Source organism: Oncorhynchus tshawytscha, linkage group LG22 (genome assembly GCF_018296145.1).
Source record: "Oncorhynchus tshawytscha isolate Ot180627B linkage group LG22, Otsh_v2.0, whole genome shotgun sequence".
In the NCBI taxonomy this organism is placed as follows: domain Eukaryota; kingdom Metazoa; phylum Chordata; class Actinopteri; order Salmoniformes; family Salmonidae; genus Oncorhynchus; species Oncorhynchus tshawytscha.
The window spans coordinates 33827364-33854985 of NC_056450.1; the positions used below are offsets into that span (position 1 = coordinate 33827364).

The 27622-nt window shown below is 46.5% G+C and overlaps 1 protein-coding gene across 4 annotated transcripts in view; it reads right to left on the reverse strand.

Annotated features, from left to right (window-relative positions):
* LOC112240515 (ERC protein 2) overlaps positions 1–27622 on the reverse strand; it is a 422535-nt gene that overhangs the window by 82208 nt on the left and 312705 nt on the right. For all 4 annotated transcript variants that reach the window (XM_042304111.1, XM_042304109.1, XM_042304108.1 and 1 more), the window contains one exon: positions 18247–18309. In XM_042304111.1, the coding sequence (XP_042160045.1) occupies positions 18283–18309 (27 nt within the window). In that variant the 3' untranslated portion in view covers positions 18247–18282. The remainder of the gene's footprint in view (positions 1–18246; positions 18310–27622) is intronic.

Consider the following 27622-nt stretch of genomic DNA (forward strand, 5'->3'; position numbering starts at 1 on the left):
CTAAAAGCTGAGCTGTTGGTGCTAGTCAGGGAGGGTTTAGTGAGAGAACAGATTCTCTCATTGCAAGGAGAGGAGACTGGTAGACCTTCTGATGCCAAGTCGGAGGACAGGGCAGAGGAAGGGGTTCCTCGTACCCCTTTTACATTGCCCCGATTCGATCCTTTATCTTCTGCTTCGGGTCGTTCAGATGGGACTGCTAGGCTGAAGGTGAGGCTGGCTCGGTTAGAAATGGAGCAAAAAGATAAAGAGAGACAGATGAATTTTGAACTTGAAATTAGGAAAATAGAAGCTGACAAGGAGGTGAGGATCCGACAACTGGAGCTAGATGCTGGCTCCAGTGCGACTCCACAAGCTGCTCATTATCAAGCCCACTTCGATGTGAGTAAAAACATAGCTTTAGTCCCTCCATTCCGAGAGTCGGAAGTTGATTCTTATTTTCTGCGTTTGATCGTGTGGCCGCTGCGCTGCATTGGCCACTCGAGGTTTGGCCGCTTCTGTTACAATGTAAATTGTCTGGGAAAGCCCAGGAAGTAGTAGCTGCTCTCTCCCTGGAAGACAGTTTACATTACGATACAGTTAAAACTACCGTGTTGCGGGCTTATGAGTTGGTGCCTGAAGCTTATAGGCAGCGCTTCAGGAACCACAAAAAAACGTCTCACCGTACATTTGTTGAATTTGCTAGGGACAAAGAGTCTCTGTTTAGTCGTTGGTGTTCAGCCAGCAAAGCTAACACCTTTGCTGATATTCGGGAGTTGATGCTGTTGGAGGACTTTAAAAGCAACCTCCCAGATAGACTTGTAGTTCATTTAAATGAACAGAAAGTGGTGACATTGGCCCAAGCAGCAGTGTTGGCAGATGAGTACGCTTTGACACACAAGACTGTCTTTGGTGCACCATGTTTTGAAGGCCGGACGATTACGTCATCAGTTCCTCGTTCAGGTCGCTTTTCCTCTAACAACCCTAAGCCTTTTCAAGAAATCCGTGAATGTTATTACTGTCACCAAAATGGTCACGTGATTGCGGACTGCCCAGTTTTGAAAAATAAACCGAAACGGTCCCAGTCACCGTCCCCAAAAATGAGAAGTTTGGGTTTAGTCAAGTCTTTGGATCGTCCATTGGATCGAGATATTGACTCAGCATTTGAGAAACCGGATCCTGTCTATGCTCCGTTTATCTCTGCCGGTTATGTTTCCTTAACAGGAGAACCAACTGATCAAAAGCCTATCCAAATCCTACGTGACACCGGGCGGCGCAGTCAGTAATCATTACTGATGCTTTACCCTGGTCTCCTGAAACGTATTGTGGCTCACATGTCATATTACAGGGGATAGAGACAAAAACCGTACCTGTACCATTACACTGGGTCCACTTAGTGTCAGACTTGGTATCAGGACGTTTCCGTGTTGGTGTAGTGTCTACACTGCCAGTATCAGGAGTAAAATTGCTACTAGGGAATGATATTGCTGGTGGTAATGTCACTCCTGTGTTAGAGGTAGTAGACAACCCAGAAATCAGAACTACAGATGAGAAATTGGTTCAAGCATTTCCACATGTTTTTCCTGCTTGTGTGTTAACGAGGGCACAATCTCGCAAGCTAGGAGATGTGGTGGATTTGGCTAGTTCTATTTTTGAGAATGTTGAGGTAGAAGACAATGCACTGAGTATTCCTTCTGCATTGCCGACAGTTTTACCCCGTAAAAACTAAGGCAGGGAAAACGAAATCGCGCCCCAATTACATGACATTCTTTTGTCTGTCACCCCTGAGAAGGTGATTGAATGTCAAAAGAAGACACCAGTCTTCGCAAGTGTTTTGCTTCGGTAATTTCCATTGAAGAAGCTAAAACTAGAGAGACTGCCTACTTTATGGAAGCAGGAGTTTTGATGCGTAAATGGGCATCTCATGACACCATTAATGACTGGAGTGAAGTGTGTCAAGTGGTTGTTCCTACACCGTTCCGACAGCAGGTGCTGTCACTCGCCCATGACCAGGCGTGGTCTGGACACTTGGGGATCACAAAGACCTATAACCGGGTCCTTCGTCATTTCTTCTGGCCAGGTTTGAAGTCTGACGTGGTCCAATTTTGTAAAACATGTCACATATGTCAACTCACTGGGAAAGTGAATCAAACAGTTCCACGAGCGCCACTCTGCCCGATTCCTGTGGTAGGGGAACCGTTTGAAAGAGTGATAATTGATTGTGTAGGTCCATTGCCGAAAACCAGGTCAGGTAACCAGTTCCTACTAACAATAATGTGCAGTGCTACTCGATACCCAGAGGCTATTCCTCTCCGTACTATAACGGCTAAGACTGTGGTGAAGGCACTGGTGAAGTTCTTCTCTACGTTTGGACTCCCTAAAGTAATCCAAACTGATCAGGGATCCAACTTCATGTCTAAACTGTTTTCAAATGTGTTAAAGACATTGTGTATTTCCCATCAGGTCTCCAGTCCGTATCATCCAGAGAGTCAAGGGGCTCTAGAACGCTGGCATCAGACACTGAAGGCAATGCTACGCAAGTATTGTATGGATACCAGTACTGATTGGGATGAGGGGGTGCCCTTTGTCCTATTTGCTATAAGGGAAACGATACAAGAGTCCTTAGGGTTCAGCCCTGCTGACCTTGTGTTTGGACACACCCCACGGGGTCCGCTGAAAGTTTTGAAGGAGCATATCTTATCTCCTACACCCAGTAGCGCCCCTAAAAATGTGTTGGATTATGTCAGTAAGATGCGGGAGAGACTGCACGCCGCATGTGCGTTAGCCCAAAAGTCTCTCTCCTCGTCTCAAAAACGCATGAAGTTGCATTATGACAAAAAGGCTGTTGGCCGTTCATTTGCACCAGGGGATCAAGTTTTAGTTTTGTTGCCAATCCCTGGCTCATCTCTGTCAGCACGTTTTTCTGGACCATATCTGGTGGAAAAGAAACTCAATGACACCAATTATGTGATAAAGACACCAGATCGAAGGCGTTCTTCCCGTGTGTGTCATGTTAACATGCTGAAAACATATTATGTGCGTGTGTCTCCCGACAGCTCCTCAGGTAAGCCGGTCCAGCCCGCCGTCTCCAGTGTGGCTGCGGTGGTGCTGAAGCCTGGCTGGGACCTAGATGAGGATAAGGAGGACGGGTTGGAGTTACGCCATACATTACAGCAAGGTGAACGCCTATGTAATTCAGAGATGCTGAAGAAGTTACCCTCTCAAATGGAACATTTGGATAATGATCAAACTAAGGATCTTATCCTATTGATAAACAGTTTTCTCAGTGTGTTTCAGGACATTCCAAGTCGCACATCCATCTTGGAACATGACGTGGATGTGGGGAACGCTGTTCCTATACGTCAGCATCCGTACCGGGTTAATGCTAAGAAAAGAGAGGTAATGAAAAGTGAGGTAGCTTATTTATTACAGAATGACATGGCAAAACCCAGTAACAGCTCCTGGAGTTCTCCATGTATTCTTGTTCCTAAGCCTGACGGTATGTCCCGCTTATGTACGGACTATCGTCGCGTAAATGCAGTTACAAAGTCTGATTCTTTTCCTCTACCTCGCTTAGATGACTGTATTGATAGAATAGGCTCTGCTGCTTACGTTAGTAAGTTAGATTTGTTAAAAGGTTATTGGCAGGTGCCTCTGACCTCTCGAGCTTCTGACATATCGGCTTTTGTTACGCCAGATAACTTTGTACAATACACTGTGATGCCCTTTGGCATGTGTAATGCACCTGCTACTTTTCAGCGGCTAGTTAACATTGTGTTTGAAGATGTGCCAAATTGTACTGCGTACCTTGACGATGTGGTGATTCATTCGTCTACTTGGTCTGATCATCTCTCCACTTTGAAAAGTGTGTTTCAGCGGTTGGAGAAGGCTTCTTTAACCCTCAATTTGGCCAAGTGTGAGTTTGGGAAGGCTACAGTGACTTACTTAGGGAAACAAGTGGGACGAGGTCAAGTGCGCCCAGTAACTGGCAAAGTGGAAGCAATTGTTGCCTTTCCTGCTCCCACTACTCGCCGCCAGTTGCGCAGATTCCTAGGGATGGTAGGGTACTATCGTACATTCTGTAAGAATTTCTCGACGGTAGTAGCTCCCCTTTCATCTCTGCTTAGTCCCAAGGTACCATTCAAGTGGTCCAAGGACTGTAACTACGCTTTTGAGTCCGCTAAAGCGCTACTTTGTAGTGCCCCAGTGCTTGCCGCCCCCAACTTTGACAAACCTTTTAAGTTGGAGGTAGATGCTAGTATTATGGGGGTGGGTGCGGTTCTCTTACAGGAAGATGAAGACGGAGTGGATCGGCCCGTCAGTTTCTTCTCCCGTAAGTTCAACTCGTGTCAGTCAAGGTACTCTACAATCGAACAAGAGACGCTGGCTTTATTGCTTGCCTTACAGTTCTTTGAGGTATATGTGGGCTCCAGTGCCTTGCCTGTAGTGGTCTTCACAGACCATAATCCGTTGGTGTTCTTGAAACAAATGTACAACCAGAACCGCCGCCTTATGCAGTGGGCTCTGATTGTGCAAAGATATAATGTACAGATAGCTTATGTGAAGGGCTCGGCGAATGTGGTTGCTGACGCTCTATCACGGGTTTACTAACTGGGGATACGTTGGCCTTTATTATTGCAAAACTAGGTTTGCAATTTTTGTGGTGGGCGTGTTACGTTCCCCAGATTATGTGTTGTAGTTTGTGTATTTGCATGTGTTTATTTCAGGAAATGGCTTCCTGAAATCCCTCAAGCAGCTGATTGGTCGACTCCAGGGCTAATTGGAGAGCTGACCCCGCCCCCTCGTCAAGACACAGCTGTCTCCAATTACCCATTCCTTCTGAAGCTATATAAAAGCCAGTGTTCTGTTCAGGAGGGAGATCTCTTCTTTTGGAGGTAGAGATTTTGCTGGAGGTAGGGATTGCTGAGATTGATTGTGATAGAGGTTGATTTTGTTGGAAAGTGGTATGTTCTGTGAGTTTGTTGCTCAGATAGAGCTTATTTGACATCCTTTTGTTTCTTAGTTTGTTTAAAATTGTTTAATATTCTGTTTCATTTGTTCCCAGGGGGGAAGGGGAAGGCACCTAGGGAGTGCTTAGGCAAGAGGCCCGCGGGCATACATATACCCGTAGCATATTCGCTGTCTAGACACACTAGGTAAGACCTGGGCAGACCACCCCTTGTATTTTGGTTAGGGCACCAGGTGGTGCTAAATTAGGTAAGTAGTGGGTAGGCAGGTAAGATAGGAGAGGGGGCTTTGAGATTTACTTTCTTTGCTTTGGTTCCGTCCAGCCCCTTTTCCCCATATTACCGTGTAAAGGAATAAAGTCCTTGTAAACGGTACCACATTCTGCCTGTTGTCATTCTTACTTGCACCTACAGTCCATACCTTTTCGCTTCACGGAGAGTTTAGTTGTAGCAGGGTGTTGCGTTCCCTCTTCATAGAGGCGTGCGTAACACTCTGTACTGACGATTCCACTTTGTCTCTGTACTGACGACTCCACTTTGTCTCTGTGCTGACGACTCCACTTTGTCTCTGTGCTGACGACTCCACTTTGTCTCTGTGCTGACGACTCCACTTTGTCTCTGTGCTGACGACTCCACTTTGTCTCTGTTTTGCCTGTTTGAGGGAATAACTACATTGTTTGTATCCAACCATATTCCCAGTCACCTTGCCATGGTTAAATGCGGTGGTTCACACTTTCAGTTTTGCTCAAATGCTGCCATCTATCCACGGTTTCTGGTTTGGGTAAGTTTTAATAGGGGAACAACATCCCCCATACACTTCCTGATGAACTCAGTCACCATATCCGTGTATATATCAGTGTTATTCTCAGAGGCTACCTGTAACATATCTCAGTCCACGTGATCAAAACAGTCTTGAACAGTTGATTCCGATTACTAAGACCAGCATTGAATAGACCTTAGAACGGGTACTTCCTGTTTGAGTTTCTGCCTATAGGAAGGGAGTAGCAAAATGTTGTCGTGATCTGATTTGCCGAAGGGAGGGCGGGGAAGGACATTGTAGGCATCACGAAAGGGGGAGTAGCAGTGATCCAGTGTTTTTCCAGAGCGAGTACTTGAGTCAATGTGTTGATAGAACTTTGGTAGCGTTTTTCCTCATTTGATTTGTTAAAATCCCCAACTACAATAAATGCAGCTGGATATGTGGTTTCCAGTTTGCATAAAGTCCAGTGTAGTTCCTTGAGGGCCTTCGTGGTATCGGCTTGAGGGGGAATACACATTGCTGTGACTATGACCGAAGATAATTCTCTTGGGAGGTAATTGGTTGGCATTTGATTGTGAGGTATTACAGGTCAGGTGAACAAGGAATTGAGTTTCTATGTTATCACAATCACACCATTAGTAGTTAATCATGAAATATACACCCCCTGCCTTTCTTCTTCCCGGAGAGTTCTTTATTCCTGTCTGCTCGATGTACTGAGAACCCAGCTGGCTGTATATCCCGAGAGAGCCATGATTCTGTGAAACAGTATGTTACAGTCCCCCTGATGTCTCTCTGGAAGGAGATCCTCGCCCTGAGCTCATCTACATGGCTCAGAGTGGAAGAGATTGACATCATCATGACTTGTTTTCATAAGAGGTGTTGACAAGCTGAAGCTGTCTATTTAAAATACTAGCACACAGCTCGGACACCCATGCATACCCCACAAGACATGCCACTAGAGGTCTCTTCACAGTCCCCAAGTCCAGAACAGACTAGGGGAGGCGTACAGTACTACATAGAGCCATGACTACATGGAACTCTATTCCACATCAGGTAACTGATGCAAGCAGTATAATCAGATTTAAAAAGCAGGTAAAAATACACCTTACGGAACAGCGGGACTGTGAAGTAACACAAACATTGGCACAAACACATGCATACACAGACGTACACATGGATTTTGTGTTGTAGATATATGGTAGGGGAGTAGGGTGCCCTCAGGCACACACTTACTGTGTTGTGAATTCTGTAATGATGTCACGCCCTGGCCTAGAGAACCTTTTTATGTCTTTATTTGGTTTGGTCAGGGTGTGATTTGGATGGGCATTCTGGGTTCTTTTTCTTTGTTTCTGGCTGAGTGTGGATCCCAATCAGAGGCAGCTGTCTATCGTTGTCTCTGATTGGGGATCATACTTAGGCAGCCCTTTCCCTCGTGTGTGGGATCTTGTCTTTGTTTGTGTGCAGGTAGTTTGCACAATGAAGCTGTTCGGTCGTTGTATTCTTTATTGTTTTGTCTTGTGAAACTTTAGACTTCATTAATAAATTATTAACTGAACTTTAGCGAGTAATATAATCTGAAACGGTGGATGGTGTGTATGCCTCCTCTGAATAACAATTCAGTTATTCCTCCAATTCAGTTAATCCTCCAATTCAATTATTCCTCCAATTCAATTCCTTCAATTATTCCTCCAATTCAATTCCTTCAATTATTCCTCCAATTCAGTTAATCCTCCAATTCAGTTAATCCTCCAATTCAGTTAATCCTCCAATTCAGTTAATCCTCCAATTCAGAAAAGTCGTATTCCTGGTTGTAATGCTGGTTACCGCCTCTCTGATATCCACAATATTTCCGGCTGTATTTAATAACACAAAAAAGTTATGTCTTTCAGCACAATTTTTCTTTATTTTGAATGAATATACATGTACTAAATCACAATTAAATCATTTGAAATTAAAGTACAGTTTTAATGAGTGTGTTTAAGTTTAGTGATAGTGAACACATAGTATAGTAGTATAATTAAAGACTGAAACACAATGAATATAAAGTACACTCTAATAAGTGTATTGAAGTGTGATGATAGCATATTTAGAGTATACTAAAAGACTGAAAAAAACTAAGTGTGTTAAAGTAAATTATATTATATTTATAGTATGCTTATAATATAACATTACATCTCGTATTTGAAGTACATTATTTATATTTTTAGTATATAAGTATACTTTAGTATACTGTTTTTTTGCTTGGGCCTAAACACCAGAGTCAACGCCTGGATACACAGAACCCTTAACCACCAATCAGAGTCAACGCCTGGATACACAGAACCCTTAACCACCAATCAGAGTCAACGCCTGGATACACAGAACCCTTAACCACCAATCAGAGTCAACGCCTGGATACACAGAACCCTTAACCACCAATCAGAGTCAACGCCTGGATACACAGAACCCTTAACCACCAATCAGAGTCAACGCCTGGATACACAGAACCCTTAACCACCAATCAGAGTCAACGCCTGGATACACAGAACCCTTAACCACCAATCAGAGTCAACGCCTGGATACACAGAACCCTTAACCACCAATCAGAGTCAACGCCTGGATACACAGAACCCTTAACCACCAATCAGAGTCAACGCCAGGAAACATAGGCACACACACACACACCACACACACACACACACACACATATGGACACACGTCGTGTCTATCAGTCCTGTCATCTCTGTTTTCTCATATTAACGGTGGTTCACTCTGAGACAGGATATGAGGATTAGGCATTGCCTTACTACACTACAGCTACACACTGCTAAATGGCTCCCATGTGTTCCCTCATAGAGAAAGGCTAATAAACGTTAGCCGCTTGCGCGCCTAGCATCCCCAGAATAATAGCAGCGGATAGATGAGTCCCACTGATAACAACTAGCGCTAAGGGCTAATGGGGCTGGCTTATTCTATTAGGCTGGGATAAGGTGCACTGGGAGAGAGGAAGAGAGTGGAAGAAAGGGGAGAGTGGAGAAGAAAGGGGGAGGGTATCAGGCACAGGAGGCTGCTGAGGGGAGGATGGCTCAGAATAATGGCTGGAATGTAGTAAATGGAATGGCATCAAACACATGAAAACCATGTGTTTGATGTGTTCGATAGTATTCCATTTATTCTGTTCCAGCCATTAGTCCAATTAAGGTGCCACCGGCCGCCTGTGGTGTCAGGAGAATAGTAGAAGGCTTCTGATACTACGAGAGCATACACAGTCAAAAACACACACAAACACACACTTTGAGTTAATACTTGATTGGAGAGACTGTACTGGTGAATATAGCTCCTGTTCATACTGATAGATTATTCTTCAGATCACATTAGCAGGGAAAGGGAGGATACTGCAGAGGAATAGGATAAGGGAGGAGAGAGAAGATGGCGAGAAGGAGGAGAGAAGGAGGAAAAGAGAAAGAAGGAGGGAGAGGGAGGGAGGGAGAGAACGATGGAGGGAGAGAGGGGGGAAAGAGAAAGATATAGGGAGAGAAAGATTGCGGGAGAGGGAAGGGGAGAGAAAGAAAGGTGTCGGGAGAGAAGGGGAAAGAGAGAAAACTGGATGAGATGGAGAGAAGGTGAGAGAGAGAGAGAGAAGGGGGGGAGAGAGAAAGGTGGTGGGAGAGAGAAGGGGAGAGAGAGAAAGATGGATGGAGAGAGAAGGGGTGAGAGAAAGCTGGAGGGAGAGAGAAGGGGTGAGAGAGAGAGAATGGTGGTGGGAGAGAGAAGGGGAGAGAGAAAGAGAATGGGAGAGAGAGAAAGGTGGAGGGAGAGAGAAGGGGAGAGAGAGAGAAAGGGAGAGAGAGAAAGGTGGAGGGAGAGAGAAGGGAGAGAAAAAAGGTGAAGAGAGAGAAGGGGAGAGAGAGAAAGGTGGAGAGAGAGAAGGGGAGAGAGATAAAGATGGAGGGAGAGAGAGAAGGTGGAAGGAGAGAGAAGGAGAGAGAGAGAAAGGTGGAGGGAGAGAGAAGGGGAGAGAGAGAAAGATGGAGGGAGAGAGGTGGAAGGAGAGAGAAGGAGTGAGAGAGAAAAGTGGAGGAGAGAGAAGGGGAGAGAGAGAAAGGTGGAGGGAGAGAGAAGGGGAGAGAGAGAAAGATGGAGGGAGAGAGGTGGAAGGAGAGAGAAGGAGAGAGAGAGAAAGGTGGAGGGAGAGAGAAGGGGAGAGAGAGAAAGGTGGAGGGACAGAGAAGGGGAGAGAGAGAAAGGTGGAGAGAGAGAAACGGGGAGACAGAGGAAGATGGAGGGAGAGAGAAGGGAGAGAGAAAAAGATGGAGGGAGAGATAAGGGGAGAGAGAGAAAGGTGTCGGGAGAGAAGGGGAAAGAGAGAAAACTGGATGAGATGGAGAGAAGGTGAGAGAGAGAGAGAAAGGGGGGAGAGAGAAAGGTGGTGGGAGAGAGAAGGGGAGAGAGAGAAAGATGGATGGAGAGAGAAGGGGTGAGAGAAAGCTGGAGGGAGAGAGAAGGGGTGAGAGAGAGAGAATGGTGGTGGGAGAGAGAAGGGGAGAGAGAAAGAGAATGGGAGAGAGAGAAAGATGGAGGGAGAGAGAGAAAGGTGGAGAGAGAGAGAAGGAGAGAGAGAGAAAGGTGGAGAGAGAAGGATAGAGAGAGAAAGGTGGTGAGAGAGAAGGGGAGAGAGAGAAAGATGGAGGGATAGAGAGAAAGGTGGAGAGAGAGAAAGGTGGAGAGAGAGAAGGGGAGAGAGAGAAAGATGAAGGGAGAGAAGGGGAGATATAGAAAGGTGGAGAGAGAGAGAAGGGGAGAGAGAGAAAGATGGAGGGAGAGAGAGAAAGGTGGAGGGAGAGAGAAGGGGAGAGAGATAGAAGGGGAGAGAGAGAAAGGTGGAGGGAGAGAGAAGGGGAGAGAGAAAAAAGGTGAAGAGAGAGAAGGGGAGAGAGAGAAAGATGGAGGGAGAGAGAAGGGGAGGAAAGAAAGGTGGAGAGAGAAGGGGATAGAGATAAAGATGGAGGGAGAGAGAGAAAGGTGGAAGGAGAGAGAAGGAGAGAGAGAGAAAGGTGGAGGGAGAGAGAAGGGGAGAGAGAGAAAGATGGAGGGAGAGAGGTGGAAGGAGAGAGAAGGAGAGAGAGAGAAAGGTGGAGGGAGAGAGAAGGGGAGAGAGAAAGATGGGGAGAGAGGGAAGAGAGAAGGTGGAGGGAGAGAGAAGGGGAGAGAGAGAAAGGTGGAGAGAGAGAAACGGGGAGACAGAGGAAGATGGAGGGAGAGAGAAGGGGAGAGAGAAAAAGAGAGAGAGAGAGGGAGAAGGGGAGGGAGAGAAAGTGAGAGAGAAAGGTGGAGGGAGAGAGAAGGGGAGAGAGACAAAGGTGGAGAGAGATAAAGGTGAAGAGAGAGAGAAGGGGAGGAACGAAGGATGGAGGGAGAGAGAAGGGGAGAGAGAGAAAGGTGGAGGGTGAGAGAAGGAGAGAGAGAAAGGTGAGAAGGGGAGAGAGAGAAAGGTGGAGAGAGAGAAGGGGAGATAAAGAAAGGTAGAGGGAGAGAGAGAAAGGTGGAGGGAGAGAGAAGGGAGAGAGAGAAAGGTGGAGGGAGAGAGAGAGAAGGAGAAGGGAAGAGAGAGAAAGATGGAGAGAGAGAGAAGGGGAGGGAGAGAAAGAGTGAGAGAGAAAGATGGAGAGAGAGGGAGAGAGAAAGATGGAGGGAGAGAGAAAGGTGGAGAGAGAGAAAGGTGGAGAGAGAGAGGGGAGAAAGAAAGTGGAGAGAGAGAGAAGGGGAGAGAGAGAAAGGTGGAGGGAGAGAGAAGGGAGAGAGAGAAAGGTGGAGAGAGAAAGGATAGAGAGGAGAGAGAGAAGGGAGAGAAATATGGAGGGAGAGAGAAGGGGAGAGAGAGAAAGGTGGAGAGAGAGAAAGATGAAAGGTGGAGGGAGAGAAAGGAGGAGGGATAGAGAAAGATGGAGGGAGAGAAAGGAGAGAGAGAAAGGAGAGAGAGAAGGTGGAGAGAGAGAGAAGATGAGAGGAGAGAAAGGAAGAGAGAAAGATGGAGAGGGAGAAGGGGAAGAGAGAGAAAGGAGAGAGAGAGATGGAGGGAGAGAGAAGTGGAGAGAGAAAGATGGAGGGAGAGAGAAGGTGGAGAGAGAGAAAGGGAGGGAGAGAGAAAGGTGGAGAAAGAAAGTGGAGAGAGAGAGAAGGGAGAGAGAAAGATGGAGGGAGAGAAGGGAGAGAGAGAAAGGTGGAGAGGAGAGAAGGGGAGAGAGAGAAAGGTGGAGAGAGAGAGAAGGGGAGAGAGAGAAAGGGTGGAGAGAGATAGAAAGGGAGGAGAGAAAGGTGGAGAGAGAAAAGGGGAGAAGAGAAAGGTGGAGAGAGAGAAAGGGGAGACAGAGAAAGGTGGAGAGAGAGAGAAAGGTGGAGGGAGAGAAAGATGGAGGGAGAAAGATGGAGGGGAGAGAGAGAAAGGAGAGAGAGAAGGGGAGAGAGAGAAAGGGAGAGAGAAAAAGTTGGAGAGAGAGAGGAGGGAGAGAGAAAGAGAAGGGAGAGAGAGAAAGGTGGAGGGAAAGAGAAGGGAGAGAGAGAGAAAAGGTGGAGGGAGAGAGAGAATGGTGGGGGAGAGAGGCATAGAGAGAGAGAAAGGGAGAGAGAGAAAGATGGAGGGAGAGAGAGAGAGGAGAGAGAAAGATGGAGGGAGAGAGAGAAAGGTGGAGGGAGAGAGAAGGGGAGATAGAGAAAGATGGAGGGAGAGAGAAGGGGAGAAGAAAGATGGAAAGGTGGGGAGAGAGAAGGGGGAGAGAGAGAAAGGAGAGAGAGAGAGAGAGGGAGAAGAGAGAGAAAGATGGAGAGAGAGAGAAAGGTGAGAGAGAGAGAAAGATGGAGAGAGAGAGAAAGATGGAGGGAGAGAGAAGGGGAGAGAGAGAAAGGTGGAGGAGAGAGAAGGAGAGAGAGAGAAAGGTCGAGGAGAGAGAAGGGGAGAGAGAGAAAGGTGGAGAGAGAGAAGGAGAGAGAGAGAAAGGTGGAGGGGAGAGAAGAGAGAGAGAAAGGGAGAGAGAGAGAAAGAGGAGGAGAGAGAGAGGGAGAGAGAAATGGGGGAGAGAGAGAGAAAGGTGGAGAGAGAGAAAGGGGGAGGGAGAGAAAGGTGGAGGAGAGAAAGATGGAGGGAGAGAGAAATGGGGAGAGAGAGAAAGATGGAGAAAGAGAGAGAAGGGGAGAGAGAGAAAGGAGAGAGAGAAAAGGTTGGAGAGAGAGAAAGGGGAGAGAGAAAGAGAAGGGGAGAGAGAGAAAGGTGGAGGGGAGAGAAGGAGAGAGAGAGAAAAGGTGGAGGGAGAGAGAGAATGGTGGAGGAGAGAAAGGAGAGAGAGATAGAAGGGGAGAGAAAGATGGAGGGAGAGAGAAGGGGAGATAGAGAAAGGTGGAGAGAGAGAAAAGGGGAGACAGAGAAAGGTGGAGAGAGAGAAAAGGGGAGACAGAGAAAGGTGGAGGGAGAGAAAGGTGGAGGGATAGAGAAAGATGGAGGGAGAGAGAGAGAAGGGGAGAGAGAGAAAGATGTAGAGAGAGAGAAGGGGAGAGAGAGAAAGGGAGAGAGAAAAAGTTGGAGAGAGAGAGAAGGGGAGAGAGAAAGAGAAGGGGAGAGAGAGAAAGGTGGAGGGAAAGAGAGAATGGTGGAGGGAGAGAGAGGCATAGAGAGAGAGAAGGGGAGAGAGAGAAAGATGGAGGGAGAGAGAAGAGGAGAGAGAAAGATGGAGGGAGAGAGAGAAAGGTGGAGGGAGAGAGAAGGGGAGATAGAGAAAGATGGAGGGAGAGAGAAGGGGAGATAAAGAAAGGTAGAGGGAGAGAGAGAAAGGTGGAGGGAGAGAGAAGGGGAGAGAGAGAAAGGAGAGAGAGAGAGAGAGAGAGGGAGAAGGGAAGAGAGAGAAAGATGGAGAGAGAGAGAAGGGGAGGGAGAGAAAGTGAGAGAGAGAAAGATGGAGGGAGAGAGAAGGGGAGAGAGAAAGATGGAGGGAGAGAGAAAGGTGGAGAGAGAGAAAGGTGGAGAGAGAGAGAAGGGGGAGGAAGAAAGATCGAGGGAGAGAGAAGGGGAGCGAGAGAAAGGTGGAGGGGGAGAGAAGGAGAGAGAGAGAAAGGTGGAGAGAGAGAGAAGGGGAGATAGAGAAAGGAGAGAGAGATAGAAGGGGAGAGAAATATGGAGGGAGAGAGAAGGGGAGATAGAGAAAGGTGGAGAGAGAGAAAAGGGGAGACAGAGAAAGGTGGAGGGAGAGAAAGGTGGAGGGATAGAGAAAGATGGAGGGGGAGAGAGAGAAGGGGAGAGAGAGAAAGATGTAGAGAGAGAGAAGGGGAGAGAGAGAAAGGGAGAGAGAAAAAGTTGGAGAGAGAGAGAAGGGGAGAGAGAAAGAGAAGGGGAGAGAGAGAAAGGTGGAGGGAAAGAGAAGGGGAGAGAGAGAGAAAAGGTGGAGGGAGAGAGAGAATGGTGGAGGGAGAGAGAGGCATAGAGAGAGAGAAGGGGAGAGAGAGAAAGATGGAGGGAGAGAGAAGAGGAGAGAGAAAGATGGAGGGAGAGAGAGAAAGGTGGAGGGAGAGAGAAGGGGAGATAGAGAAAGATGGAGGGAGAGAGAAGGGGAGAGAGAAAGATGGAGGGAGAGAGAGAAAGGTGGAGGGAGAGAGAAGGGGAGAGAGAGAAATTGGAGAGAGAGAGAGAGAGAGAGGGAGAAGGGAAGAGAGAGAAAGATGGAGAGAGAGAGAAGGGGAGGGAGAGAAAGTGAGAGAGAGAAAGATGGAGGGAGAGAGAAGGTCAAAGAGAAAGATGGAGGGAGAGAGAAAGGTGGAGAGAGAGAAAGGTGGAGAGAGAGAAAGGTGGAGAGAGAGAGAATGGGAGAGAGAGAAAGGTGGAGAGAGATAGAAGGGGAGAGAAAGATGGAGGGAGAGAGAAGGGGAGATAGAGAAAGGTGGATGGAGAGAAGGGGAGAGAGAGAAAGATGGGGGAGAGAGAGAAAGATGGAGGGAGAGAGAAGGGGAGAGAGAGAGAAAAAGGTGGAGGGAGAGAGAGAATGGTGGAGGGAGAGAGAGGCATAGAGAGAGAGAAGGGGAGAGAGAGAAAGGGAGAGAGAAAAAGTTGGAGGGAGAGAGAAGGGGAGAGAGAAAGATGGAGGGAGAGAGAGAAAGGTGGAAGGAGAGAAGGGGAGATAGAGAAAGATGGAGGGAGAGAGAAAGGGAGAGAGATAGATGGAGGGAGAGAGAGAACGGTGGAGGGAGAGAGAAGGGGAGAGAGAGAAAAGTGGAGAGAGAGAAAGGTGGAGAGAGAGAGACGGGGAGAGAGAAAGATGGAGGGAGAGAGAAGGGGAGAGAAAGAAAGGTGGTGAGAGAGAAGGGGAGAGAGAGAAAGATGGAGGGAGAGAGAAGGGGAGAGAGAGAAAGGTAGAGAGAGAGAGAAGGGGAGAGAGAGAAAGGTGGAGGGAGAGAGAAGGGGAGAGAGAGAAAGGTGGAGAGAGAGAGAAGGGGAGAGAGAGAAAGATGGAGGAGAGAGAAGGGGAGAGAGAGAAAGGTGGAGGAGAGAGGGAGAAGAGAAAGAGAGAGAGAAAGGTGGAGGGAGAGATAAGGGGAGAGAGAGAAAGATGGAGGGATAGAGAGAAAGATGGAGTGAGACATAAGGGGAGAGAGAGAAAGATGGAGGGAGAGAGAAGGGGAGAGAAAAAGATGGAGGGAGAGAGAAAAAGGTGGAGGGAGAGAGAAGGGGAGAGAGAGAAAGGTGGAGGGAGAGATAAGGGGAGAGAGAGAAAGATGGAGAGAGATAAAGGTGGAGGGAGACAGAAGGGGAGAGAGAGAAAGATGGAGGGATAGAGAGAAAGATGGAGTGAGACATAAGGGGAGAGAGAGAAAGATGGAGGGAGAGAGAAGGGGAGAGAAAAAGATGGAGGGAGAGAGAAAAAGGTGGAGGGAGAGAGAGAAAGGTGGAGGGAGAGAGAAGTCGTTTTCTTTAGGTGAATCTTGACACTGCCGCATTCTCTGAACACATGGAGTGAATTATGTAGTCTGGTCCTACACACCGTTTTCACCACAGTAACACATACACACTAGGTATGCACACACACACACCCCTACACACACCAGGTATGCACACACACCAGGTATGCACACAATCCCATTATAAAGCCAAGGTCTTTTTTTGGTCTATGGGGGGGCTCTGATATAAAACAGTAACAAGGTATTTTTTGGTCTCTTGGGGGCTCTGATATAAAAGAGTAACATGGTATTTTTTGGTCTCTTGGGGGCTCTGATATAAAAGAGTAACAAGGTATTTTTTGTCTCTTGGGAGCTCTGATATAAAAGAGTAACAACGTATTTTTTGGTCTCCTGGGGGCTCTGATATAAAAGAGTAGCAAGGTATTTTTTGGTCTCTTGGGGGCTCTGATATAAAAGAGTAACATTCTTCACTTAATGCTTTTTCAGCTAAAAATACAAATCTTCATGACTGGGCTGTGCACCTTTCTAATTAACCAACCCCACACACCAGGGTGGAGTACCACGGTAAAACTTTACTGGCCTGCATGTGTGTGATTAGAAAAGAGAGAGAGGGGATAGATCGAGAGAGAGAGAGAGAGAGAGAGAGAGAGACACACACAGAGAGGGGAAAGGGAGAGAGAGACAGAGAGAGGAGAGAGAGAGATAGGAGAGAGAGAGAGAGAGAGAGAGAGAGAGAGAGAGAGAGACAAGAGAAAGGAAAGAGAGAGAGACAGAGAGAGAGAGAGACAGAGAGAGAAAGACAGAGAGAGAGAGAGAGAGAGAGAGAGAGAGAGACAGAGAGGGAAAAGAGAGAGAGACACAGAGAGAGAGAAGAGAGAGAGGAGGAGAGAGAGAGAGAGAGAAGAGAGAGAGAGAACAAGAGAAAGGAAAGAGAGAGAGAGAGAGAGAGAGAAAGGAAAGAGAGAGAGACAGAGAGAGAGAGAGAGAGAGAGAAGAGAGAGAGAGAAGAAGAGAGATAGGAGAGAGAGAGAGAGACACAGAGAGAGGAGAGAGAGAGAGAGAGAGAGAGAGAACAAGAGACACAGAGAGGAGAGAGAGAGAGAAGAGAGAGAGAGAGAACAAGAGAAAGGAAAGAGAGAGAGACACAGAGAAAGGAAAGAGAGAGAGAGAGAGAGAGAAGAGAGAGAGAGAACAAGAGAAAGGAAAGAGAGAGAGCAAGAGAAAGGAAAGAGAGAGAGAGAAGTGGGGAGAAACTTGTCCATCTCTGGTTTTTCTCACTCCTGTCGTTTTTATCACCTCAGAGCCCTACTTTAGTCTGGTCGGCTGGTGAACGCAGTTAGGATTAATACCACGAAGTAACACACATACAGCAGGCTCAGTAGATATACTGTACATCAACCGCAGTCGCTACATAGCTGCAGAACAGTAAACCTTCATGTCAACTCCATCAATTTAGGACCACTAAAATCAGAAGGGGCTGTAAAGAAACTTCATTACAGACAACCACTACAAAACAAGCACAGACACACATTTCTACGCACACATGCACACACACATGCACACACACATGCACACACACATGCACACACACATGCACACACACGGTTATAGTCCTCTGAAAGTCATGAGGGACAATAAAAAAAGAGTTGCTTGTAATTGCAGTACATTCCCCTCAGTCAGAGCTGAACAATCATTTATTTTTAATTTTTTAAATTTTACCTTTATTTAACCAGGCAAGTCAGTTAAGAACAAATTCTTATTTTCAATGACGCCCTAGGAACAGTGGGTTAACTGCCTGTTCAGGGGCAGAACGACAGATTTGTACCTTGTCAGCTCGGGGGTTTGAACTCGCAATCTTCCGGTTACTTGTCCAACGCTCTAACCACTAGGCTACCCAGCGGGAATTATGGTCACAACCACAACGTACAGTAGGTGCTGTGCTTATGAATCTCAATTCTAGCTAGCTTGTGATTTGGCACCATGCACCTCAATGTCCCTGATTTGTGTTAGTTACACAGATACCCCAGGGGCAGATATCCCAGGGGCAGATATCCCAGGGGCAGATATCCCAGGGGCAGATATCCCAGGGGCAGATAACCCAGGGGCAGATATCCCAGGGGCAGATATCCCAGGGGCAGATAACCCAGGGGCAGATAACCCAGGGGCAGATATCCCAGGGGCAGATATCTAAGGGGCAGATATCCCAGGGGCAGATACCCCAGGGGCAGATATCCCAGGGGCAGATAACCCAGGGGCAGATAACCCAGGGGCAGATACCCCAGGGGTAGATATCCTAGGAGCAGATAACCCAGGGGCAGATAACCCAGGGGCAGATAACCCAGATAAATGATGAATAGAGGAGGGTGATGAAGAAGGGAGGATGATGAAGAGAGGAGGATGATGAAGAGAGGAGGGTGATGAAGAGAGGAGGGTGATAAAGAGAGGAGGGTGATGAAGAGAGGAGGGTGATGAAGAAGGGAGGGTGATGAAGAGAGGAGGGTGTTGAAGAGAGGAGGGTGTTGAAGAGAGGAGGGTGATGAAGAGAGGAGGATGATGAAGGGATGAGGGTGATAAAGGGAGGAGGGTGATGCTGGAGAAGTTGAAAGGAAGAACATCGCAGTCACTCACCTCTCTTGATTGGAGCTTCAGTTCCCATGGCGACGGTCATGCCCAGATGCCCTCCTCATCGTCCTGTTGGAGAGAATAAAACAATCAGTCAAATGCAATTTGCATAACATTTTCTTCGTGCATTGTGTATTTTCTGGAGAACTCAACTAAATCCAGATCTGAATACCAAAGGTCAGGCCTTCCTATACTTAGTTGTACCGTGTCTCCCTGCAAGTCTCACAGACAGTTATAATCAAAGCTAGCATGTTTAGCTTGTTCACCCAGGCTGTAGCTGTGTTCTACTGTATGATATCAATGGACTTTTTCCCTCTTTGTGATGTAGTCAGGAGGCAGTAATGAATCTTACAGAGGTTTCCTCAGGCCTGAGTCTAGCCAGACAGAGCCCTGGGAACAGTGAGGCTAACACACACAGACAAACACCATGACGTCTTTGCAGACAGGCAAGCCAGCAGCAGAGTACTGTAGTAGAGCTGGTTCACTGAGCCATGCTCACTTGATGAGAGAACTTCTCCGGTACCTGAAGACTTGTGTTGGCTCCCAGAGCTATAGCCTAGAGTTTAGCTCAGTGGGCTAATTAAGGTCTTGAGGCACGCAGGCACACCTTTAGACACACCTGCCTTAACTGCATTACCTGTCAGGAGTTATGACTGTTCTCCTCTCAATCACAATGGCTTTGCTAGGCCATGGCTAGGCTATGGCAAAAGCTAGGCTAAGGCTAGGGATATGCTAGACTATGCTATGCTAAATACTAATAGCTTCAGCTACAGTCTGCGTCCACATGCTAAGGTCAATCAATTAGAAGCATCTATCCCCAGTGAGTGCCTGTGACAGGCGGGGTAAACACAGCCAAGCTCTTTCGCCAACGTAGCCAGGCTAAACGAACACACACACGCAACCACACACACGCACCCACACACACACACACACACACCCAGTCAGGGCTAAATACCATGTGCTACTTCTTACAGAGCAGGCAGCCTGTCGAGGGGGAGAATACGGAACAACAACCAGAGAGAGGCCTTGTAATTCTAACTCTGATAAACACTTTATGGCTGTTCTCTATTTCCTTACAGAGGCACGGTGCCAAGTCCCTGGCAGCGCTATAGCTGTGGCTAAATCAGAACAACATGGACACAACATGCCCGTCAAACTGAAGTGAGGTAAAAACAGGTGGTGGATGCCAACTTGGATGGCCTGATAAGATAAATAAAGGTGTCTGTCAGCTACATGAATAATGATGCAATAATGAGACGCAAGAGCTGAGATATGGTTTGGTCATGGAAAAAAAGGTGTGTTTGTGTTTATAATGGCTTTGAGAGTATCTCTCCATCTGACAGCCTTGGAAAGCGTTGTGTCTCTGGGGTGTTTGACCAGACCCTCTTCATCATCAATCACACACACAAATGCATACAAACGCACACAAGCCCTATGGTGACTTCTGCGGAACGTCCACTATAGGTCAAAGGTCAGACATGAGGAAAATAGATTGGGATGACCTCTGTCAAAGCAGCCGGGAACGAGCTCACCTCTGGACTGAGCGCTACACAGCATCGCTAGCCATGGTCAGATACCCAGCTATGAGGGGAGGAGAATAGAAAAACAGAAGGGAGGGAGGAAATTTGGAGCAGAGGATGGGAGAGGAGGAGGAATAAGGGAGCAGAGGGGTAAGGAATAAGAAGTTGGGGAGTAGGAAACGTGGGGTGGAGGAGAGGAAAGGTAGAAGAGGAAAGACAAGGGAAGAAGGAGAGGAGAAGTGGGTGATGGGAGGAAGAGGTAGTGAGGAAAAATAAATAGTGTAATTAATCACGTTCAGATAAAAGATAGAGATAAAAGGCAGAGTGGGGCACTGTGTTTGGAGGAAAAACAGTTTCATCTCAGGGACCCTAATCTGACCTCTCACACACACATACACACCCTATGGTGACCTCTGCGGAACTTCCACTATAGGTCAAAGGTCAGACATGAGGAAAATTGATTGGGATGACCTCTGTCAATGCAGCCGGGAATGAGTGTGTTTGCGGTTTCTGATGAGAGTGTGTTGGACACGAGAGAGAGAATTAAAGAGAGAGAGACAGAGGGAGAGAGAGAGATAGATACAGAGAGAGAGTGAGAGAGAGGGAGGCAGAGGGGGAGGGAGAGAGAGAGAGAGACAGGGGAGAAAAAGAGGGGGAGCGAGAGAGAGAGAGAGAGAGGCAGAGAGCGAGAGAGGAGAGGCAGAGGGGGAGCGAGAGAGAGAGAGGCAGAGGGAGAGGGGAGAGAGAGAGAGAGAGAGAGAGAGAGGCAGAGGGGAAGGGAGAGAGAGAGAGAGAGAGAGAGAGGCAGAGGGGAAGAGAGAGAGAGAGAGAGAGAGAGGCAGAGGGGAAGAGAGAGAGAGAGAGAGAGAGAGGCAGAGGGGAAGCGAGAGAGAGAGAGAGAGAGAGAGAGGAGAGAGAGAGAGAGAGAGAGAGAGAGGCAGAGGGGAAGCGAGAGAGAGAGAGAGAGAGGAGAGGCAGAGGGGGAGAGAGAGAGAGAGAGAGAGAGGCAGAGGGGAGCGAGAGAGAGAGAGAGAGAGAGAGAGAGGCAGAGGGGGAGCGAGAGAGAGAGTGAGAGAGAGAGAAAGAGCAAGAGAGACAGAGGGAGAGAGAGAGAGATACAGAGAGAGAGCGAGCAGAGGGAGGCAGAGGGGAGCGAGAGAGAGAGAGAGAGAGAGGACAATAGTCTGCTATTTATACAGCTTGTCTTTAACCCTAAAGACAGTTTGAACATTTTCCAGCCTATAGCTTTACGTTCAGCTTTCCATTTCACTTTGCACACAGTGTGCTATCCCTTTTACACATGTAAAGGTTTCATTTTAAGGGGCATTTCCAGCCATTTGGCCCAGATTTATGAGTTATTTTGTTATTCTCTGCTTAACAAGATTTCCGAGCAGTCGTATTCATAGTTTCACTGCTGGCCTTCTTCTTTCTGACTTAAGAGTCTGAGAAGTTTCTTGTAGCAAGCTACCGCGTTATGCTGCATGTCAGGTCTATAAACAATGTCTCGATTAAATAGTGCAGGAGGCCATATTGAGTGAGAGATATTTATATTAGAAGTGGTGTGTGTAATAGTGGGGATATCCCATTGTGTGTTAGCTTGGGTCATGTTTGAACAGCATGCTTGAAACATGCAATGGTGCTTGTCTGAGGGAACAGGCGTGTGATTCTAGCACCTCTACTTCTATTTGGAAGTCCCCTAGACACACACACACACAGACACAAGCACACAAAGGAGTGTCTTGCGGAGTTTCCCCAATCACACATGAATTAGAGAACTATAAGAACATTATTAAACAACTAGAAGAGGTCAGTAGCAGGTGGTAATGGGATAAGATGATTATCTATAGTGCATGTGTTCTATAGTATAAGCATTCCAATAGACTAAAGTGGCTTCCTCTCCACTCTTACCTATCCTCCCTCCCTTCTCCCTAACCTCTACTCGTCTCCTTTAGTGGTCTTAAAACCAAGGATAGGTGAAAGCCAAATATATCGTACATTAGTGCAGGTGAAGGAGATGAAAGGAGGAGAAGAGGCCAGTTTTACTGCTCTATTGTTGAGTTTGGTGGTTGGTTAGGGGAACTGTACGTGTTGGACATACCCTTGGCAGCACTTTATTCTATAGCTAGAGGACTCCTGATATCTCCTGGAGTGATAAGTATAATTGTAGTCTTTATCTGTTGTTGTCTAGTCTTTTTGATAACTAGGGCCATCTACTTTAAATGCTGTCTGTCTTCCCATTGTCCTACTTGATGTGTGAACTGCTGACTGCTCATAACTTACAGCTGATTGTTTACACATCAACCAGGATCAAGGGGCAGGGTAATTTGTGACTGTTGTTGTACCGGAATGTGTGCTCTTCCTCTTTGCAATTAGTATTATCAATTAGTATTATCAATTAGTATTATCAATTAGTATTAGTACTTCAGTCTCGTGTCAGCGGGGGTCGTGTCAGCGGCGGTCTCGTGGCAAAGCTAAGACAGTTCTGCCGAGTTTTTGTGCAGTTAATCAAGGAAGGAAAGTGAGGAAGGCTCCACACCACTCTGTCACTGGAGTATCTTACCTAGTTATTTTCAGATGATCTCATCTAGCTGTTTTGTAGCTTTGGCAACTATGTGTGTGTTTTCTATACCTGTTCACTCCTCTCCCTGTAGGCTTTGCAGACGCTACCCACCCCTGGATGCAATCCTTCTAATTTAGTGTACAACCCATGTGGAATTCATGGTCTCTGGCAGCATTTGGAAGTGCTGATCTGCAGTCATAAACTCAAGAGTTCATCTCAGCCTATGCTGCCCTTCAGTCCCATTCTTCTCTTTTCTCTCATCTGTCCATCGCCTCATTTGAGTTCCGTGCTGTCACTGTCTCTTGTTCCATCTTAACATTGTTGTCATCTATCACCCATTAGGTGCCCTTAGAGAGTTCCTCAATGACCTTGACACCTTGATAAGCCCATTTCCTGACGATGGCTCACCGCTCTTCGTCCCGATGTCTGCCTTCGATTCATTTCTTTCCAACTCTCTCTTTCCCCTCTTTGACCTCACCCTTTCCCAGTCCCCTCCCACTCACAAGGCAGGCAATACGCTTGACCTCATCTTTACTAGAGGCTGTTTGCCTACTAATCACACTGCAAACCCCCTCCATGTCTCTGATCACTACTTTGTTTACTTTTCTGTCTCTCTTTCCTCCAACCCTAGCCACTCAGCCCCTACCCAGATAGAGTGTGACGGCACATGACTTCGCCTTCTCTCTCCCACTACTCTCTACTCTTTTAAATCCTTCTTCTTCCTGTCTCCTGATTCTGCCTCTTCGACCCTACTCTCCTCTCTTTCCGCATCCTATGACTCGCTATGTCCCCTTTCCTCCTGGCCGGCTGGGCCGTCCCGCTCTGTGGCTGAGTGACTCATTGTGAACTTACAGATCAGGGCTGCATGCAGCTGAGCGAGGAAAACTAAACTTCAGGAGGACCTATCATCCTTTCACTCACTCTACCTTCTCTTCCTCTGTACCTGCTTCTAAAACCACTTTCTATCACTCAAAATTTCAAGCTTCTGCTTCTAGCCCGAGGAAATTTCCTTCCTTTATCCTCCACCACCCCCCCTGAGTTTCTCCCCTCCTCAAAAAACCAACACTTAACTGCTCTGACGTCAAAAACGACTGACCAGTATCCCTTCTTTCTTTCTTTCTTTCTTTCTTTCTTTCTTTCTTTCTTTCTTTCTTTCTTTCTTTCTTTCTTTCTTTCTTTCTTTCTTTCTTTCTTTCTAAAACACTTAAGTGTGCGGTGTCTGATCAACTCTCTTGCTATCTCTCTCAAAACCCTAATCGAGACGGCTCTTCTCTGTGTCATGGAGGGTCTCCACACTGCTATAGCTGACTCTCTCTCCTCTGTGTCATGGAGGGTCTCCAAACTGCTATAGCTGACTCTCTCTCCTCTGTGTCATGGAGGTTCTCCACACTGCCAAAGCTGACTCTCTCTCTCCTCTGTGTCATGGAGGGTCTCCACACTGCCAAAGCTGACTCTCTCTCTCCTCTGTGTCATGGAGGGTCTCCTCTCTGCCAAATCTGACTCTCTCTCCTCTGTTCTCATCCTCCTAGATCTATCCACTGCCTTTGACCCCATGAACCATCAGATCCTCCTCTCCACCCTCTCAGGGCTGGGCGTCTCAGTCTCTCCACACTATTGGATTGCATTCTACCTGGCAGGCCGCTCCTACCAGGTGACGTGGAGAGGATCTGTTTCTGCACCATGTACTCTCACTACCGGTGTCCCTCAGGGCTCGGTTCTAAGCCCTCTCCTCTTCTCTCTATACACCAAGTCACTCGGCTACATCATATCCTTACATGGTCTCTCCTATCATTCCTATGAGGATGACACTCAATTACTTTTCTCCTTCCCCCCTTCTGACACCCAGGTGGTGACACAGATTTATGTGTGCCTGCCAGATATCTCAGTTTGGATGTTGGCCCACCACCCCAAGCTCAACCTCGACAAGATGGTGCTGCTCTTCCTCCCAGGGAAGGCCTGTCTGCTCAAAGACCTACACATCACGGTTGACAACTCCATGGTGTCCCCCTCCCAGAGTACAAAGAACCTTGGCGTAACCCTGGAAAACACCCTGTCGTTCTCTGCAAACATCAAAGCAGTGACTAGTATCCATAGAGTACGACCCTACCTCACGGAGGAAAAGGTGCAGGTTCTAATACAGGCGCTTGTCATCTCCCATCTGGACTACTGCAACTGTTGGTTGGGCTCCCTGCTTGTGCCATGCAAACCCTGCAAGTTATCCAGAACGCTGCAGCCCACCTGGTGTTAAACCTTCCCATGTATAATGTACACCTTAAATGATTTCTTAGTACATATAATGCCAGAGACACTCTTATCAATGGGAGACTATCCAGACAGCACACCTGATAGCCCCCAAGCTGCTTCTGTCAGACACACACATATATACACACACATTCACATATACACACACACATACAGTATATAAACACACATTCACACACACACACACACACACACACACACACACACACACACACACACACACACACACACACACACACACACACACACACACACACATATACAGTGCCTTGCGAAAGTATTCGGCCCCCTTGAACTTTGCGACCTTTTGCCACATTTCAGGCTTCAAACATAAAGATATAAAACTGTGTTTTTTGTGAAGAATCAACAACAAGTGGGATACAATCATGAAGTGGAACGTCATTTATTGGATATTTCAAACTTTTTAACAAATCAAAAACTGAAAAATTGGGCGTGCAAAATTATTCAGCCCCTTTACTTTCAGTGCAGCAAACTCTCTCCAGAAGTTCAGTGAGGATCTCTGAATGATCCAATGTTGACCTAAATGACTAATGATAATAAATACAATCCACCTGTGTGTAATCAAGTCTCCGTATAAATGCACCTGCACTGTGATAGTCTCAGAGGTCCGTTAAAAGCGCAGAGAGCATCATGAAGAACAAGGATCACACCAGGCAGGTCCGAGATACTGTTGTGAAGAAGTTTAAAGCCGGATTTGGATACAAAAAGATTTCCCAAGCTTTAAACATCCCAAGGAGCACTGTGCAAGCGATAATATTGAAATGGAAGGAGTATCAGACCACTGCAAATCTACCAAGACTTGGCCGTCCCTCTAAACTTTCAGCTCATACAAGGAGAAGACTGATCAGAGATGCAGCCAAGAGGCCCATGATCACTCTGGATGAACTGCAGAGATCTACAGCTGAGGTGGGAGACTCTGTCCATAGGACAACAATCAGTCGTATATTGCATAAATCTGGCCTTTATGGAAGAGTGGCAAGAAGAAAGCCATTTCTTAAAGATATCCATAAAAAGTATTGTTTAAAGTTTGCCACAAGCCACCTGGGAGACACACCAAACATGTGGAAGAAGGTGCTCTGGTCAGATGAAACCAAAATTGAGCTTTTTGGCAACAATGCAAAACGTTATGTTTGGCGTAAAAGCAACACAGCTCATCACCCTGAACACACCATCTCCACTGTCAAACATGGTGGTGGCATCATCATGGTTTGGGCCTGCTTTTCTTCAACAGGGACAGGGAAGATGGTTAAAATTGATGGGAAGATGGATGGAGCCAAATACAGGACCATTCTGGAAGAAAACCTGATGGAGTCTGCAAAAGACCTGAGACTGGGACGGAGATTTGTCTTCCAACAAGACAATGATCCAAAACATAAAGCAAAATCTACAATGGAATGGTTCAAAAATAAACATATCCAGGTGTTAGAATGGCCAAGTCAAAGTCCAGACCTGAATCCAATCGAGAATCTGTGGAAAGAACTGAAAACTGCTGTTCACAAATGCTCTCCATCCAACCTCACTGAGCTCAAGCTGTTTTGCAAGGAGGAATGGGAAAAAATGTCAGTCTCTCGATGTGCAAAACTGATAGAGACATACCCCAAGCGACTTACAGCTGTAATCGCAGCAAAAGGTGGCGCTACAAAGTATTAACTTAAGGGGGCTGAATAATATTGCACGCCCAATTTTTCAGTTTTTGATTTGTTAAAAAGTTTGAAATATCCAATAAATGCCGTTCCACTTCATGATTGTGTCCCATATATATCTTTATGTTTGAAGCCTGAAATGTGGCAAAAGGTCGCAAAGTTCAAGGGGGCCGAATACTTTCGCAAGGCACTGTATATATATATATATATATATATATATATTACAACACACACAGTCTTGTATAACTAACCTTGTGGGGACATACAATTCAGTCCCATTCAAAATCCTATTTTTCCTAACCCTGAACCAAGCTCCTGACCCTGAACCTAACCCTACCTCCTAACCCTAACAAAAATACAAAAAACCAGACATTGAATATCCCTTTGAGCATGATGAAGTTATTAATTACACTTTGGATGGTGTATCAATACACCCAGTCACTACAAAGATAGAGGTGTCCTTCCTAACTCAGTTCCTGGAGAGGAAGGTCCATGGTCCAGGCCAATGGTGCCTTTAAAACAGATACAGAGTTTAATGGCGGTGATTGGAGAACAGTGAGGATGGATCAGCAACATTGTAGTTACTCCACAATACTCACGTAAATGACAGAGTGAAAAGGAGGAAGCCTGTACAGAACACAAATATTCCAAAACATGCATCCCGTTTGCAATAAGGCACTCAAGTAAAACTGCAAACATATGTGGCAAAGAAATGAACTTTAAGTGTTATATTTGGGTCGAAAACAACACGTCACTGAGTATCACTTAATATTTTCAAGCATGTTGGTGGCTGCATCTTGTTATGAGTATGCTTGCAATCGTCATGGACTAGGGAATTTGTTAGGAAAAAAAGACACAATCGAGCTAAGCACAGGCAAAATCCTGGAGGAAAAACTTGTTTAGTCTGCTTTCCAACAGACACTGGGAGACAAAACCTTAACCTAAAACACAAGGCCAAAATATATACTGGAGTTGCTTACCAAGATGACATTGAATGTTCCTGAGTGGCCTGGTTACATTTTTGACTTAAATCGGCTTGAAAATCTATGGCAAGACTTGAAAATAGCTGTCTGATCAACAACCAACTTGACAGAATAAGAATAATGTACAAATATTGTACAATCCAATTGTGCAAAGCTCTCAGAGACTTACCCTGAAAGACTCACAGCTGAAATCAAGGTGATTCTAACATGTATTGACTCATTTACTTATGTACATGTGAAAAAATTCAGAAAAACCTGTTTTCAGTTTTTATTATGGGGTATTGAGTGTAGCTGGAAAAAATATATTGAATCCATTTTGAATTCAGGCTGTAACACATCAAAATATGGAACAAGTCAAGGGGGATGGATACTGAAGACACTGTATCCATTGAG